This window comes from Oryza glaberrima, chromosome 6 (genome assembly GCF_000147395.1).
Source record: "Oryza glaberrima chromosome 6, OglaRS2, whole genome shotgun sequence".
In the NCBI taxonomy this organism is placed as follows: Eukaryota; Viridiplantae; Streptophyta; class Magnoliopsida; order Poales; family Poaceae; genus Oryza; species Oryza glaberrima.
The window spans coordinates 19223712-19240497 of record NC_068331.1 but is presented as its reverse complement, the minus strand read 5'-3'; the positions used below and the strand labels follow the sequence as shown (position 1 = coordinate 19240497).

Sequence of the window (16786 nt, the reverse complement as noted above, 5' to 3'; positions counted from 1 at the left end):
AAATCCAAAGCCAAACTATAATAATTTGCTCTGATTATGAAACCCAACAGTATATCTTAAAAAATGATATATAATTAGAGTGAAATTGCAAAGCATAATGTCAAAATAATAATTAGAGCTACAAATCATTCTCAAAATAATAGTTTAGAGCTAGCAAATAATTACGACAAATCATAGGGTGATCATAGCTTATCTAGAGTTGAAAAAGAATTGTATGTCTTTAGAACTAATCTTAAGAGAGACATTCGCTTGCTCCACTTCCACCCAACTAGCTATTCCTACCTCTTCGTAGGAAGACTAACATACATAGTGCTAGTAATCAACCAGTAGCAACTAACGGAACGATTTGCACAAGATGTGCTTTGCTGTTTCAATTGCAAGAACAGAAATAATCTAGGATAGTCAAATTAATCACCTAACAATAAATTAAGCATGCATCGTCTGATCTAGCTATGTCCGTTGTTGCGTGAGCAGCATGGCGTACATGATGTGGTTCCAGGCGTCGGGGAGGCCGGCGATGCACCAGTGCGTGCAGTCCATCCCCTCCCGCCCCGGTCCCCCGTACACCGACGGGTGCGCGTCGATCCTCAGCTGCGACATCCGCGTGACGTCCAGCAGCGACACCGCCGTCGCCATCGACCCCACCACCCCTCTTACCACCACCTGCTCCGGCAGCAGCGCGCCGCCGCCGCCATCCGCCGTCGTCGACTCCTGCAGCGGCCGTGTCTGACGGTAGCAACCCCCGTCCGCCGCCGACGGCGGCGGCGCCGGCGCCACCTCGCCGTCTCCGTCGTCGTTGGATGATGACGAGGAGGAGGTGTAGTAGTGGCTCGGGGAGATGCCCTGGTAGAACACCTTGGTCCGCGACGCGTCGATGTTGGCGTCCACCCAACGTGCCCACGTGGAGAGCCCCTTGGAGAAGGCGGTCAGCCTGTCCATGTCTCGGTACGTCTTGTTCCCCTCCTGCACGTAATCCCACCTACACATCACATATATGTATACATGAGAGACCGTGTCGGTGTCTAAAAACGATACATCGTGCGTAGTGGTGTATGTGCGTGCGCGTCTTCGATCCACGTACACTTGGCTGGCGCCCCTGTAGGTCCACCAGTGCCAGGTGTTGAAGACGAGCACGTCGGCGCCGAGCCATGCGGCGGCGTCGCGCATGGAGTCCAGCTTGAGGACGCGGCCCAGGCCGGGCTCATCGTCGACGACGTCGACGAGGAACCTGCTGTAGTAGAGCACCACCGACACGCCGTAGTCGAGGAACCGCACGGACGACACCGGCTCGCCGGAGGTGAACGACACGCGGCCGTCCGCCGGCACGGCGGCGTGGAGCATGCACGCCAGCGACGCCCACTGGTTCATGCTCAGCGAGTCACCCACGAACAGCACCGTCTTTCCTCGCCACCTCCGCAGCAACTCCACCCCATCAAACCTGCAGAAAAAAACATACGTAGAGTGTCAGTGTGATCAGTGTCAGCAATGGAGGTTGCTCGCTCGACGGCGGCGAGCGATGCCATTGCCACCCACCGTGGGAGGCGGCAGGAGGAGGGGAACCAGCGGAGGTTGAGGTAGGCGGCGTCGGGGCGGCCGTTGCGGCGGCAGTCGAAGACGTCCGGGACGAACGGGCACCGCGACGCGTCGTACAGCGGGTACGACTCGTCCGCCGCCCACCTCCCCTGGAACAGGTCGCACCGTGGCGCTGCCGCCGCCGCCGCAACAACGACGACGAGGACAAGCACGCCGGCGGCGCGAGACAACAATGCGGTGCCCATGGACGACGACGACGGAGACAGGAGACAGCGCGGGGTGTCACGGCTGATAATGCATATATAGCGGCGGCGGCGGCGGCGGGCGTGAGAGTGGTCGATCGATCGCGTGGATCTGAAGCAGGCAGAGAGAGAGGGAGAGGCAGACGGTTTCCGATGCTACGCGCTATGGCAAATTAATTTAGATGTACTTGGAGTGGAGCTGAAGCTAGTGAGTGAGATTATTTGGCGTGTCCCAATGATGTGTAGAGATGAGGGCATGAGGCCCTGATTAGATAGCTTTAAGATTTAGATAGCTTTAAGATTTTGAGAAGTAGCCGATAATAAACTAGCTTGTGAAAATCCAAGTGACGATGTGAAGCACTCTCTTCGTCTTAGAATAAGTTCATTTTTGCTTCTTATATTTCTCTAAATGTGTTTATTTTTGAATAATCATTTCATCAGATGTATTTTTGCCTGGTTTCTATTTATCTCAAAATAAGTTAATCATTTTATCAGAGTTTATGAAAATAAGAGATAAATGTATTGGCAGTAGATAAAGTAAGAAAAAACTGCATTAGAATTTGATGAAGTGGGATATTCTAGTCTTTTTAATTTTTTTTTAATTTTCTATTGGTACGTGTGAAATGGACGAAAAATTAAATTTATTTTGAGATGGAAAGGGTATCTAAAAGAGTTTTAATAGAATATTTTGAGAGGACCTCACTGTCAGGCGACGAGGTCAACTGGGCGTTGTTGGGGCGGGGAGAATGGCATGGACCAGAGATTGACTATTGCCCCGGGGAGATAAATGGCATGTGCAGGCTATGGTCTACTGGGGGTGAAATTATGTCCAGCGTGGATCTCAAAGTGACCCATGGACTGTGTATACCAAAGCGCAGCTAGCAACTCAGCTGCAGAAAACTCGATGAGTATTTAGGGTGTGTTTGATTGCCGATAACACTTTATCACAACTAACGTTAGTTAATTTGTGGTAGCCACAAAAGTGTGGTGGATAAATTGCTAGCCACAAAGTGTGGCAAAGTTAAAAAGAAAATTAAGTTTATGGCATGTAGGATATGCTTAAAAAAGTATAGCAAGCTATAACTATCACAGTGAACCAAACGTATGCCTAATAAATTATGCCAGCCACAAGTTTGATGTGGTAAAGTGTGGCCATGAAGCCAAACACTCCCTTATTAACGTTTACACTTTATTACGGTAAACATATCATGTGGATACGAGTAGTTAATGGAGGTAACTGGTAAGGAAACTGTGCATCAGTCAGTTTTCGTGTAATCTCAGATGCATTGCTGGTTGGTGTATGCGTCGGTGAGACATGCATGGAGGCAAAGCAGTGAGATACAACGAGAGAAGGAAGAAAAGAGATAAACATAGCACCTTGCAGCTGCCCAACCAGACCCTTGCAGCCAATAAACAAACATTTCTGACAATCTATATGTTTCCAACACTATCCTATATTTCAGACAAAATGTTTAAAATGTTTAAATCCTAGTATTTGCATGAAAAAGGATGGGCAGTAAAATGCATCAGGATTTAGGCATCTTGTTTACACTTCTTATCTGGCCCCCTGGTTTAGCGCAAAAAAAACACAAGCTTCAAAGGAGAAAAACCATTGTGCCCTTGACGAATTCTCCAACATAGCAACATGCCAACAACTATTCTGCTATAAGCTACTCCCTCCATCCCATAATATAAGGGATTTTGAGTTTTTGTTTGTACTGTTTGACCACTCATCTTATTTAAAAAATTTATATAAATATAAAAAACGAAAAATTGTGCTTAAAGTACATACATAAATCCCCAAAACGAATCTACTAAAATCGTTATGATTCGCTTAAAACTGAGAGCAAACCTGCACGAAGGCAAAACAATAATCACTCCCATACCAAAGAAGTTGAAATTGAGGATCATGCACCGAGACAACAACTCTACCCTCCCGAAATCGAGATAGCACCACACGGGTAATCGATCGGAAAGAGCTCCGATTCACAGATCAACAAGCAGGTGGACGAGGGGTGAGCAGGGGGAGGATCGGAGTGACAGGTGGACGAGGGGTGAGCAGGGGGAGGATCGGAGTGACAGGACGACGAACCTGAGACTGGGTGCCCACCAGCCAGTATCCCGCCACCGGTGAGGGAGTGCGGGCGCCGGCGGCGGCCCCCTTGAGGAGCAGAGAGCGAAGCGCCATGCTAGGGTTGCGTCGTTTGTTTGAAAAGTTATCTGGCCTGAAAATAAACTTTTCACAAAAGTGAATTATTTTGTTTTGGTCAAGCTAGCTAGCGAGTTCTATGATCAGTATTCAAATATCTTTGGTTGTAAGTTAGGTTCCTTTCCTATTAAATACCTTGGTATTCCAATGCATTTTAAAAAATTGAGTAATAAAGATTGGAAAGTCATTGAGCAAACTAAGTAGTTGGAAAGGTAAGCATATGTCTGTTGGGGTAGACTGGTTTTGATTAACTATGTACTTTCAAGCTTAACTATGTTTATGTTATCATTTTTTGAGATTCCGAAAGGTGTTCTTCAAAAGATTGATTATTATAGATCACGTTTCTTTTGGCAAGGGGATGATCATAAAAAGAAATACAAACTTACTAGATGGGATATCGTTTGTCAGCCCAAAGATCAGGGTGGTCTGGGGATTCATAATTTGGAAATACAAAATAAGTGTCTTTTGAGTAAGTGGTTGTTTAAGTTGATAAATGAGGAAGGTGTATGGCAAACTTTATTGAAGAGAAAGTATCTCTATAATTAGTCTATAACCCAAGTTGATAGAAAACATGGTGATTCCCATTTTTGGTCAGGCCTCTTGAAAGTTAAAAGCACTTTTTTAAATATGGGTTCTTGGATTGTGAATAATGGGGAACAAATAAGGTTTTGGGAAGATAAATGGCTAGGAAATGTAGCTCTAAAAGAAAAATATCCATCTTTATTTTCTATAGTTCGAAGGAAAAGTTCTTCAATTGCTAATGTCATGAGATCTGTTCCGCTTAATATTTCTTTTAGAAGAGCTTTAGTTGGTTAGAATCTTGTTTATTGGCATGAGTTGTGCGTTTCTCTTGTACATATTCAGTTGAATCAAGCTCCTGACATTTTTAGATGGAATTATCATCAAAGTGGTTTGTTTTTAGTAAGGTCGATGTATCTAGCCTTAATTAATAATGGTTATATTGATAGAAATAAGTTTATTTGGAAGCTTAAAATGCCGCTTAAAATTAAGATCTTTATGTGGTACTTGCTTAAAGGGGTTGTGTTAACTAAAGACAATTTAGCAAAACGAAATTAGAATGGCAGTTTAAGATGTTGTTTCTGCATGAAAAATGAGACTATTCAATATCTTTTTATGGATTGTCATTTTGCAAAATTTGTTTGGAGAGCGGTACAATTTTCTTTTGGTTTATACCTCCCTTCTTCCATACCTCATATGTTTGATGGTTGGCTAGGGGGGTTGACAAGAAAAAGAGAAAACTAATTCTTGTAGGAGCTTATGCTATATGTTGGGCTCTGTGGTTGAGTAGGAATGATATAGTTTTTGACAAATCACCATCTACTTCATATATGCAGGCAATTTTCATGGCAACATATTGACTTCGTTTTGGGCACAGCTGTAAAAGTGTGATGAAGATGGAGAACTCTTAAAGGTTGCATGCTGTAAGCTTGAGACGACGGTTATGCAACTTTTATCAACCATGGATGGAGGTTCACAAATAGACTTGAATAATTGTGTGTTCCTTATTTTGGTCTGGTCACTTTTATAATGTTTGGGTGTGTTTAATTCTATTTGAATTACACTCTTTGTTCGAGTGTTAGATTGCAATAATTGGCTATATCTCTATTGAGCAAAGACCGGGAGTTATCTATTCCATTATCTAGAAAAAAGGGTTGCGTCGTTCCGAGGTCCTTCGAGCCCTAGGGTTCTTGCTAAGGTTTGGTGGTCTTTTCTTTCCCTTGAACCCCTCACGCCCTCCTCTTCTCTCTCTTCTTCCCTGGTGTCCAGACAGACTCCAGCGCCGCCACGGCTCGAGGTTGGGAGGAGAACAGTAACAGGCCAGGCCCATCCAGCATCTCATATCATGAGGGCCTTCCTGGCCCGGCCCGAGCACACAGTTCCATTAACGAAACGTAATTTCGACGAGTTGCGATTCAAATCTGGTTTTTCAAAATTCGAATTGGAATTTTTCAGACGATTTTTAAGAGATGATGACGATAACTGTGGAAGTGGCAGACTGGCAGTTGGGGAGGTAGCCGAAGCGCCGAGAAAGATGGCCACGCGGCCACTCGCTGCCTCCACTCTTCTTCCTCCCCTCCGCTTCTGCTCCCCTCTCAAAACCCCACCTCCCTCTCCTCCTCCTCCTCCTCACCTCCGCCGCCTCCAAACCCTAACCCGCGCGCTCGCCTCCTCCTCCTCAGCCATGGCGTCGCCGCCCGCGAAGAAGGCAAGCGTTCCCCCCTCTCGCAGCCGTGTTTTTGGATTTTTGGTTCCCCTCCCCTGAGAATCTGACTGGTTGAGGTGGGGGGATGGTGTGTGCGCGTTTGTCTGTGATGATGATGGTGCAGGTGCTGGTGCCGATCGCGAGCGGGACGGAGCCGATGGAGGCCGTCATCACCGTCGACGTGCTCCGCCGCGCCGGGGCCGACGTCTCCGTCGCCTCCGTCGACCCCGGCTCCGCGCAGGTCGGTGGAGCCTGGGGCGTCAAGCTGGCCGCGGACGCGCTGCTCGACGACCTCGCCGACGCCGAATTCGACCTCATCTCGCTCCCGGTGAGTGGAGTTGCCCGCCCGCCCCGCCGCACGGCTCGTCAGTCGTCGCGTCCCGTGTTAACTGTACATGGTTGTTTCGTGTTTGGGGAACCCACAAATTGGATGGGGGAGAATGGGTGGTTTTGAGTCGCTTACAACGCTGACCAAGTGAAATTAATTGCGTTTCCTTCGAAATCATTTATACCTGACCTGAGCACAAGTTTGTGAATTGTATGCGAGCAAACTAGTGCTCTGTTGTAGTATTTTGATGTTGTGATAAAACAATCAAAGTATTGCGTATTTGGTTATAAGACAAGGTCACGAGGGCACTATGTGAGTGATAATAAGTACTCCCTCCGTTTCACAATTTAAGTCATTCGCATTTCCCACATTCATATTGATGTTAATGAATCTAGACATATATATTTATCTAGATTCATTAACATCAATATGGATATGGAAAATGTTAGAATGACTTACATTGTGAAACGGAGGAAGTATGATAGTTTATAACCCACTGAGCATGTCAAATTGACAATTGAATTCTATTAGTGCTTTCCTGAATGGGGAGGGTAAATGCCACTTCTCAGAAGCTGCAGGTAAGAAATTTCCGTGTTTCTTAGCTTTGCTTAAGTGTACTTCTTCATGTTAAATGTAAATGTGCTGTCTCCTGCTATCATCAATACTAAAAACATCAGGAGCAGTAATTTAATGACTGAGTTTTTTTAATGGTGGATGCCGTTGAGGTGAATGGATCATGTTTATAAAGGACATAGCTGGTGAGGCATTCTCAGGTCTCAGCTATGGAACACTTAGGATTTAATGATACCTAATGTTAAAGGCATGTATGGTTTGCTGAAGCTAGCAAGCAGAATTCAATACTAATATTGGTTTATTGAAGCTTTATGTGCTTGATAGCATTCATATCTGTAGCCCTGAGTCACTGACTGATAAAACATGCTCCAGCCATCTCAAACTTGATTGTCCCAGCAATTTTGGCCAAACAGATTAATGTGCATTCCTTTTCCTCAATATTTCTTTTTGGTGTACCATGTACATGTATGTTATTGTCAGTCATGCTACTCATTTGTAACTCCTGCAGTTCTGTTTTGCGCTACACGTGTCTAAGGGGGTCCAAAAGCTTGTCCAGAAAAAAAAGAATTGGTTCGGTCTATTATCCCCCCTGCTTATATCTGACATTTTGATCCATTTGGGTTGTGTTTTTTTTAGGGAGGTATGCCAGGGTCTTCCAATCTTAGAGACTGCAAACTTCTGGAGAACATGGTTAAAAAGCACGCAGGAAAGGGCAAACTTTATGCTGCAATATGTGCTGCACCAGCTGTCGCTCTAGGATCATGGGGTTTGCTGAATGGATTGAAGGTGGTCTTTTCATCATTAGTTGGCTCTTGCATACACAATATTATTACTTTTCAATTCTAAGAAGCTTGTTTTGCCTTTTGTGACAGGCAACTTGTTATCCTTCATTCATGGATAAACTTCCTTCAGAGGTCAATGCTGTAGAATCGAGGGTGCAGATTGATGGGAACTGTGTGACCAGTCGAGGACCAGGAACGGCCATGGAGTATTCTGTTGTTTTGGTCGAACAATTATATGGCAAAGAAAAAGCTGATGAAGTTGCTGGTCCAATGGTAGGAATCGTTTTGAACATTGGATTGCATACAGTTGTTAGGAATGCGTTTTCTTATATTTCCATTGCAGAAAGGCATTTGAAAAGAATAATTTGGAGGTAAATATTTGCATTCTGCATTTTAGAGAAAACTTTACTCTGTGGTTTCTTATTTGAAGTTTATTAGACTGCTGTTTAGCGTAGAAGTGTAGTGTGCCTGCTTTGACTAATAATTTGAAGTTTGGATATTGCATGGATGACATTCGTGTTCATCATCTTATGTGCTAATTTATGCTTCATCATGCAGAATTAATTGAAATACATTTACCTTGTCATGCATGAGAAACCATTTGCATCAAATCTTAAATCGCAGACTTTTCCATGCAACTTCATTCTACTTTTGTTTGATATCATTCTTGAGATGAAGATTTTAACTCATTAGTATTTTTTGATGTGGTGAATCATGATGAAATTTCTATCTTCTAACTTGAGGTATTATAGTTTATGCTAAAACTAGAAAACATTCTATTTGAAACTATGGCCATTTTGGGATATGTAGAATCTAATTGGCCTTAAAAAGCCTTTGCTCCCTGCCATCTTATTCCTAGTCAAAACTGACTATAGTTGCATTTGAAATTTCTTCAATGTGTTGTTTTTATAAAATTCGTACATTGAAGTACTTTTTTCACACATGGACTGCAAAGGTTAATTTCGATTGAGTAGCTTTTCTCTATGATACTTGTAATGCTGTTTTGTTTTTTCGGGTTTGTAATTTTTTCAGTAGTGTTTACATATTTTCCACAGCTGATGCTTGCATTTAATTTAGTGCTTACATCTTTTAAGGTCATGCGCCCCCAGCATGGTGTGGAGTTCTCATTGAAAGAGTTGAATTCAACTAGTTGGAATGTTGGTGAAACACCTCAGGTATTCAAAGTTCAGTATGGAAACTACTTGTTACATGTAGCACTCATTTTCTTTTGTTTCATGGCAATGTATACACTATATAAAATTTTATGTTGCCTGGAGTAACAATTTGTAGTCTGCTATGTTTGGTGAAAATGGGCAAGTTTTCTAGTAAAGCTTCCTAAATACCAAGAGGTAGGATAAGGCAGTATATGGTAAACTGTGTAATTTAATGACAAGAGAAGGGAAGTCATCTTGAAATGGCAAAACCTCTTAGTAACTCTTTTCATTCACTGCGTTCTTAGTGATGCTAAATCCCTAGATTTGATAGATTTAAGATGAGGGCTGGGTAGTGATGCATGTAGTTTGTCGGTTACTTTCAAGAGTTTGTTGGATGAAATATAGTATGTCTAGCTGGATTAATAATATGAAAGGAGGGATGTGAGTTGGGATTTATGTTTGTTAAGGATTTAGCACATGATTAAAGATAAATCGTAGTAGCTACTGTCAAGGAATTAAAATGCTCTTTTGTGGACCATCAATTGATTGAAGTTATTTTGCAGGTTTGATGTTACATGTGATTATTTAGGTGAACTTACGCTTGTTGCTTCTCTGCTTTCTATCATTTTTGTCATTGGCTTAAACATGGAGTAACAGCTTACATGTTCAAACTATGTGTTGCTGCTTGGTTTCACCAGCAAGATCTTGTTCTTGTGCTGCAGATTCTTGTACCAATTGCTAATGGGACAGAGGAGATGGAAGCAACTATGATAATCGACATCCTCAGAAGGGCGAAAGCAAATGTTGTCGTTGCGTCCTTGGAGGAAACTTTGGAGATTGTTGCATCCAGGAAAGTGAAGATGGTTGCTGATGTTCTGTTGGATGATGCTCTTAAGCAGCAATATGATCTCATTTTGTTACCAGTAAGTTTAGTGAATCAATGGGTATTTCAATTTTGACCTTAACTAAATAACAGATATTTGCACACCCCCCCCCCCCCCCCCCCAAAAAAAAAAAAAATTCTGAAAGCAGACAGAGAAAACACTCCACCCTATTCCATTGTGGATTTGGTTAATATGGTGGTAGTTTTTGCTGATTTGAACTATTAGTTGAGTTTCATTGATGTGTACTCAACCACGTGGTGTCTACAGTTCTACACCAACAAAACATGTATCCATATATGTCTAAATTTGCAAAAACCACTGCCATATCAATTATAAGGTGATGGAATATGGTTCAAGGTGTTTGTCTCGTTTGGAATTTAAGAGCGAAAACAACTGTTTTTTGAATGTTAAGGTGAAAAATGGACTTCAAGAAGTATTTCAAGGGAACGTTGGACTTTAGATTAATTTAATGTCTAATAATTTATAATCTAGCTTGCTGGTTAAATGACCTTCCATGTTTTCTGTAGGGTGGTCTTGGTGGTGCCCAAGCATATGCAAAGTCAGATAAACTGATTGGTCTGATCAAGAAGCAAGCTGAGGCAAACAAGCTATATGGAGCTATATGTGCCTCGCCAGCAATCGCCCTTGAACCACATGGCCTGCTGAAGGTATATACAGCTGTCTATCATGCGATGAACATAAATCCTTGTGGTGCAAATATGCAGAAACACCTGTTCTTTACTGGGAAGACAAATCTTTTTTGACTGGTATGTAACATGTTTTTGCATCAGGGAAAGAAGGCTACATCCTTTCCTGGTATGTGGAACAAGCTCTCGGACCAAAGCGAATGCAAGAACAGGGTTGTCGTTGATGGCAACCTAATCACCAGCCAAGGTCCAGGCACATCCATGGAGTTCTCTCTCGCCATCGTGGAGAAGCTGTTTGGTCGGGAGAGGGCCGTCGAGCTCGCCAAAACCATGGTCTTCATGTGAGTTGTGTTGTTACATACTACGTGTAAGACAACACCATAGTCAGACTCTGTGAATATGAGGCATCCTTTTGCTCGTAGCTGGTGTGGTGGAAAGCACTTCGTAATCCTTTTTTTTGGCTTTCTCTTCCACAATAACACGACGTCTTGTTATGTGTACAACCGTACAAATGCAATAAAAAGAGATGGATATTGCACCTTTGGGTTGGGGGGGGGGGGTATATGATGATGGTACTTTGATTGCTCACAGAATTTTGGACATTGGAATCTTTAAATTTGCTGCTTGAAATTGAAGCGACTCCAGTGAATATTTTAGCTCGGGGTCGCGAGCCAGCTCAAGCGGCTCGGTCGCTCGGTCGCTTTGGTGGGCTAAGTGTCCGGGGTTTGCTGGGCTGGCCTAGTACACGAGAAATGCGGCCCATTTACCTTGTTGATGGCCAGAAGTTAGCACGTCGAGCTCCTCGTTCGCACGGCCGCGCTAACACCATCCGCCTATCCCCGCCTCTTCCCCCATGTCGTCTGGTACTCCTGCCGTAGTTCGTTTCTCCAGATTGAACTGAGCCGGGCCTTCGACCTTTTAATGAGCCGAGCCTATATCAGCTTATTCCCACGTGTTGTTAAAATGAACGGAAATTTCTGACTATATCCGTAATATATAAATGATATCGTTTTCGACTTTATTCATTCTAGGTTCATATAAAATTTAGCTTTTCCTAATACTTTTACTAGTTGAGGATGAACATGTAAAATGAACGAAGTGAAAGGACAGAAAAAAGCTGTTGGCAATCAGTCAATTGAGGAGACGAAAGGAGAAAGCAACATGCTAAACTCTAGCCGGAGAGAGTAAGAGGAGAGGAAAGAACCGCGATGGCAGACAGTGGCGGTGCTAACGGCACCATGAGCCTAGATACCAAATAGTGTTCTTTGGTGATGGACTACTTATACAATTATACCAAGGACATTCTATAGTACTGGCGCTAGTAATGGAGCTTGGGTGGCCTCCCGAATCATGACCAGCTCAAGTGTTGGCTCCGCTGCTAATGATATTAAGGTAAGAGAGTAGGAGAGAACTGCAATGTGAGGGGGCGATTAGATCGAGTTGTAAAGGGTGTGCTGGGGTTTAGTCCATGTTATTAGTGAGTAATTTTTGTCTCACTTCGTAAACACGAATGATGAGCATAACCATCAAACTACCAATGACTGTTGGATCGAGATGCGTCAGCATGGGCTTCTCGAAACTTGATGAATCGGAGCCAGGAATGCTAATTACCACTCGTTCGCTCGCAACCCAACTAGCGCACACCTTATCCACTTACTCCTTTTCCCCAATCACTCGATCCCTTTCTTCCTCCTGCGCTTTCTTTCTTTCTTCTATGCTTCTCTTCTCCATCGCCACTGGTTAGGGCGCCACCCCTTACCCATCTGCCTCTTCAACCAGATTATCGGGAGCCCACCTCATCTCGGCCACGCGTAGAACATGGCCTTCTTCATTTCCTCCCCAGTGTGCTGCTTCACCTTACTTGATGAGGACATCACTTCTTAGGATACACATAATACTCCTCAAGTCACGATGTAAGGTCCAACCACTAGAGCTTATGCCTGATAATTGAACTTACAGGTGAGCTCGTTTCTAAGTACTTTATGTGATTTTAAAGATAGATTGCTACCTAATGATCTAATTATGACTAGGACTTAAAGGAGAGCATCAGGAAGCACCTGAAGAGAGGCTAGGAGATGGACAATGTCATCATGCGCATTTGAATCAAGAAAACTCATATCAAGTTTGAGTCCGCCTCAGACTCCAAGAGCAGTCCACACTACTTCTGAGTCAACGGGAATCGTCGAAACAAGAAAGCATCCAAAATAAAATTTGTTCGAGTGCTATGTCATCATCTTTTGGTCAGTTGGGCCGTGTACGATGTCGGAGTCCAATAGGAACACATCCAAGGGTCCAAAGTCGTCCCTAGAGGCCTAGAACCTATATATTCCGTAGCTATAGTTGAGTTAGGGTTGTGTTTTGCTTAGATTATTTCTGCCATTGCAGTTTCGCCATTCACCAGTTTGTGGAACCCCAATTTTGACTTCTTGAATAATCATTCATCTACAATTAAGTTGATGTCTTTCTTGTTCTTTCTTGTCTTCCTCAATTCGCACACAGAGATTAGCCTTCTCGGTGAGGTCAATTGGGTTTCGGCACAGGTTATAACCAGAGTAGACGTGGTACTTCGATTGTAGGGTTCAGATCGTGTTGATCGGAAACCAAATCATGTTTGTCAAGTTTTTGCCAAATTAATAGTTATCTTCACTTAACGGAAGATCGGGCATCCCGTTGCTATCTGTTAACACTAAAATTTGGTAAGCCCTGAAGTCATCATCGGCCTACAGTTAGAGTATTGGAATCGGCCAATGGGAATTATCACTTGCCAGCAGTCGAATTCTTAATGGATTCGATTATGGAAATTAATCAATTAAAGGAAGCTTACCCAAAAGAGACCGAGTTCAAGGAGGATGTGGCGTGGCGATTTATATATTAATTAGGCAGAGTTAGCTTGTTTCATTTTAATTTTAGGAAAGTGTGTTTAGTGTCCGATTAGGACTTATGTTTTTCCTTTTACCTTTAGGAAAATTTATGTTTAGTGCAATAAGGACTAGTATCTTCCCATGCGTATAAATATGCACACCCGGGGTCACTTTAATATATCTCTCGATCAATACATTTTCGGCGCATCACCACCCTTTTTTATTTTCATCTTTTCCGACGAGTTCTTGTTCCGAGTTGGGTTGCATCGGCTTCGATCTCCGATGAGGGGTAACACTTGTTATGACTGTTTGCATCGGTGGGGCTAGGGCCTCAACACTCTAATCTTATCGATGTAAACACCTATTTAACATATATCTTAGTTAATCTAAGTCGATGTTTCAGTTACCTGTATCGGTCAGATCTTTTCTAGGGTTTTATTGATATTAGTTAAATTGTTTTATTGATCTAGATTAGCTAAGGTATCTACCATACTAAAAATCAGTCAAAGGCTTGATTGTCTAGATATTATGTTTCATTTCATAGTAGTGCTGCATCAATTGGGTTTGACATACTAAGTCGTGTTTAGAACCATAATCTCTAGACTGCCTTTTGATTGCCAATAAGGGTTTCATCAGGGTTTCAACCGATGAGTTATCTGAACGTTGCATCGGCTTATAAGAATTGCATACAAGTTGGATTTAGCCGATCGCAACAAAGGTTTCACGAATCATGCCCTTCAAAGTAGGGGTGAAAACGGTACGGAAACGAACGGAGACCATCTTTATCGTTTTTATTTTCATATTTTTTTCGGAATCGGAAACCCCGGATACGAAAACGGAATCGAATATTATCGAAACCGAAAACGGAGCGAAAACGAACCGTCGCGAATACGGTAATGAAAATTTATCGGAACAAAAAACCTCTCAAACTGATAAATCCAATTGAATAAATTATCTATGTTTAAAATAGTAATGTTGTTGATAAATCCCAATGTAGGACAAAAAATATTCTTATGTAATTTTAGATTTGCATAACAAATATTTTTTTAAAAATAAAAGCCAAACACCATGGTATTCACTATTTAGTGCTTAAAAAAAGAATCCAGGGTATTTCAGTCACAAAATTTCTAGTAATTCTGAGAAAATTTCCAGAAAGTTTCCGACCGATTCCGAGTTTCGACGGAAACTGCCCTTATCATTTCTGATTCTGTTTCCGGGAAAATATTTCCGAATTCGTTTCCGTTTACGAAAAATTCCGAAAAAATTCCGACCGACAGATTCCGTTTTCGAAAATAGGTCTGGAATCCGGAAAGTTTCCGTACCGTTTTCACCCCTACTTCAAAGTATCACGAACAAGCCACCAGTTCTATCATCCCTAGCTTGGTAAGTAAGAATCTTATAAAAGCTTGGTAAGACGCTTCCATTTGCTAGATATTCCACCACCCTTGCCTAATAGTTGTTAGGGGATAATCCTTTGTGTTTTTATTTTCTCTTTGTTGTTTACGCTAACAATGTGACGAGAAGAAAGCAGCCCGAAGGATTTCATTGAGTGTGTCAGTCGCACTCAAATGCATGGTGCAATAGGACAAGCGATGAAAAGGGAAGATTTATTTGTGAAGCTGGACGTGACGAACACCATTGAACACGGACTTGACGATATTGTGGATCGTCTACCACCTGTTCGAGACAATGACCGCGATGGAGACATTGTGTACGATGAGAACGGACTAGCAGGCAACACGAGAGGAATGACTACATCAACGCGTTCACCGCAATTGTCATGGTATGTGAGGTAACAATTTCAATAATCAACACTATGCTTGTCCTAAAAGTCTACTATTCCATTGTTTTATGGTGCTTATGATGCTGAGGCATACCTTGATTGAGAAATGACAATAGACCAAAATTTAATGCACATCTAGTTCTTGAGATCCATAGAGTTAGGCAAGTTTTTAGGGAGTTTAAGGATTTTTCTATAGTCTGGTGGACTGAACTAGGAAATATCCAATCGCAACATGAAACATGGATAGGTTCAAACAACAAACCACACGCAATAGATTTCTTCCTGCTTCTTACCAACGTGAGTTACGGAATAAATTACAACGTTTAAATCAAGGTAACATGTCTATTCAGGAATACTACGCAAAGCTTCAAAAGGGTATGATACGTTGTGGGGGTAGTAGAGGACACAAAGGATAAAATTTGTCGTTTTTATGGTGGGTTGAGGACTAAAATTCAGAACACATCATTGATTATAAAGAACCTAATTCTGTCAATCGTTTATTCGAACTTGCTATGCTTGCAAAGAAGGAATTATAGTGACGCCAACAAAAGAACATGTGTAATTTTGGCAACTCCATCACGGCAAGAGCAACAAACAACACTGCACTAGCTAAGCAGTCAACGTGCTTTCGCCCAACCCTAGTCCATCAGCGAGCACGTGGCCTTCTTCCGTTGCTATAGCAACGCCATCACCATCACCGTTGGCTGTACGAACTTCAGAATCAGGTAAAACTCCCTTGCAGATACCCGTCAAGAGTTCTTTGTCCGTCGCTTCCACAGGCCACACTTTCGCCATTCAATGCCACCGCTGCCATGGGATTGGGCACGTGTAGAGAAATTGCCCCAGTCAATGGGCATACATTGCTAAAGAAGATGAAGACTACATTAGCACCTTCTGATGTGGAAGAGGATGACCTTGATAGTGCTCAAGATGAAAACGAAGGATAAGTTTTTGATGGTGGTGATACATCAACCAATGGAGTTATAGTTGTTCAGTAAGAGTTTATAGAAAATTTAATGTATTTTTAGTATATAATAGAAGGTTATTAGTTTAATCAAAAGCTTAAGTTGATGAGAATAAACGGCCAACTAACTTATACTCCAACACTCGAACCGTTGTATGTTGATGGCTTGTCTTCGTAATTGACAACTACATCATTTTTATTTTTAAGATAATTATTAGTTTAATCAAAAGCTTAAATTGATGAGAATAAACGGCTAACTTATACTCCGACACTCGAACTCCAACCGTCGATCGTTTCTTAATTTGTCAACCAATATTTATCATTATTAGTCAAAGCATGCAATCTGTCAAGCAGAATGCTAATTAACGCTCAAAGGCAAACTTTACTCATCGTTTTTAGCTCCAGTCTTTTGTGTTCAACATCCAGTTGTATGTAACAATCTACGGCAACCAACATCATGTTAAACTATAGCCTGAGTATAGAGCTTCCTGCTCAGCTCTACTGTTGTAAAGACGATTAAAAAAAACATCTTTACCCTGAAGCAGAATAGCAGGTGTAAAAATAACTCATAAAATGAATAATATTCTCTCATAATAGACAAG

At 42.4% G+C, this 16786-nt stretch overlaps 2 protein-coding genes across 2 annotated transcripts; one reads left to right on the top strand and one right to left on the bottom strand.

The window, feature by feature from the left end:
* Nucleotides 1-204: 204 nt before the first annotated feature.
* LOC127777850 (protein trichome birefringence-like 38) lies at nt 205-1868 on the bottom strand. The gene is made up of 3 exons (XM_052304472.1): nt 1534-1868; nt 1082-1438; nt 205-979 (listed from the first exon to the last, which is right to left on the bottom strand). The coding sequence occupies exons 1-3, from the start codon at nt 1776-1778 to the stop codon at nt 451-453; spliced, it is 1131 nt and encodes a 376-aa protein (XP_052160432.1). The 5' UTR covers nt 1779-1868; the 3' UTR covers nt 205-450.
* A 4129-nt stretch (nt 1869-5997) lies between these two features.
* Nucleotides 5998-11118, top strand: LOC127777707 (protein DJ-1 homolog A-like). Its single transcript, XM_052304317.1, has 8 exons — nt 5998-6211; nt 6333-6536; nt 7746-7895; nt 7982-8164; nt 8986-9066; nt 9768-9968; nt 10457-10597; nt 10721-11118. The coding sequence occupies exons 1-8, from the start codon at nt 6038-6040 to the stop codon at nt 10919-10921; spliced, it is 1335 nt and encodes a 444-aa protein (XP_052160277.1). The 5' UTR covers nt 5998-6037; the 3' UTR covers nt 10922-11118.
* Nucleotides 11119-16786: the final 5668 nt, after the last annotated feature.

Bases quoted from the DNA above. Each gene is read 5' to 3' on its own strand.
- LOC127777850 (XM_052304472.1), bottom strand. From the start codon at position 1,778: ATGGGCACCGCATTGTTGTCTCGCGCCGCCGGCGTGCTTGTCCTCGTC. The intron at 1,439-1,533 runs GTGGGTGGCAAT...TTTTTTCTGCAG, and splicing joins TCCTCCTGCCGCCTCCCACG to GTTTGATGGGGTGGAGTTGC. The intron at 980-1,081 runs GTACGTGGATCG...TGTGATGTGTAG, and splicing joins TACAGGGGCGCCAGCCAAGT to GTGGGATTACGTGCAGGAGG.
- LOC127777707 (XM_052304317.1), top strand. From the start codon at position 6,038: ATGGCCACGCGGCCACTCGCTGCCTCCACTCTTCTTCCTCCCCTCCGC. The intron at 7,896-7,981 runs GTGGTCTTTTCA...CTTTTGTGACAG, and splicing joins GTTTGCTGAATGGATTGAAG to GCAACTTGTTATCCTTCATT. The intron at 9,067-9,767 runs GTATTCAAAGTT...CTTGTGCTGCAG, and splicing joins ATGTTGGTGAAACACCTCAG to ATTCTTGTACCAATTGCTAA.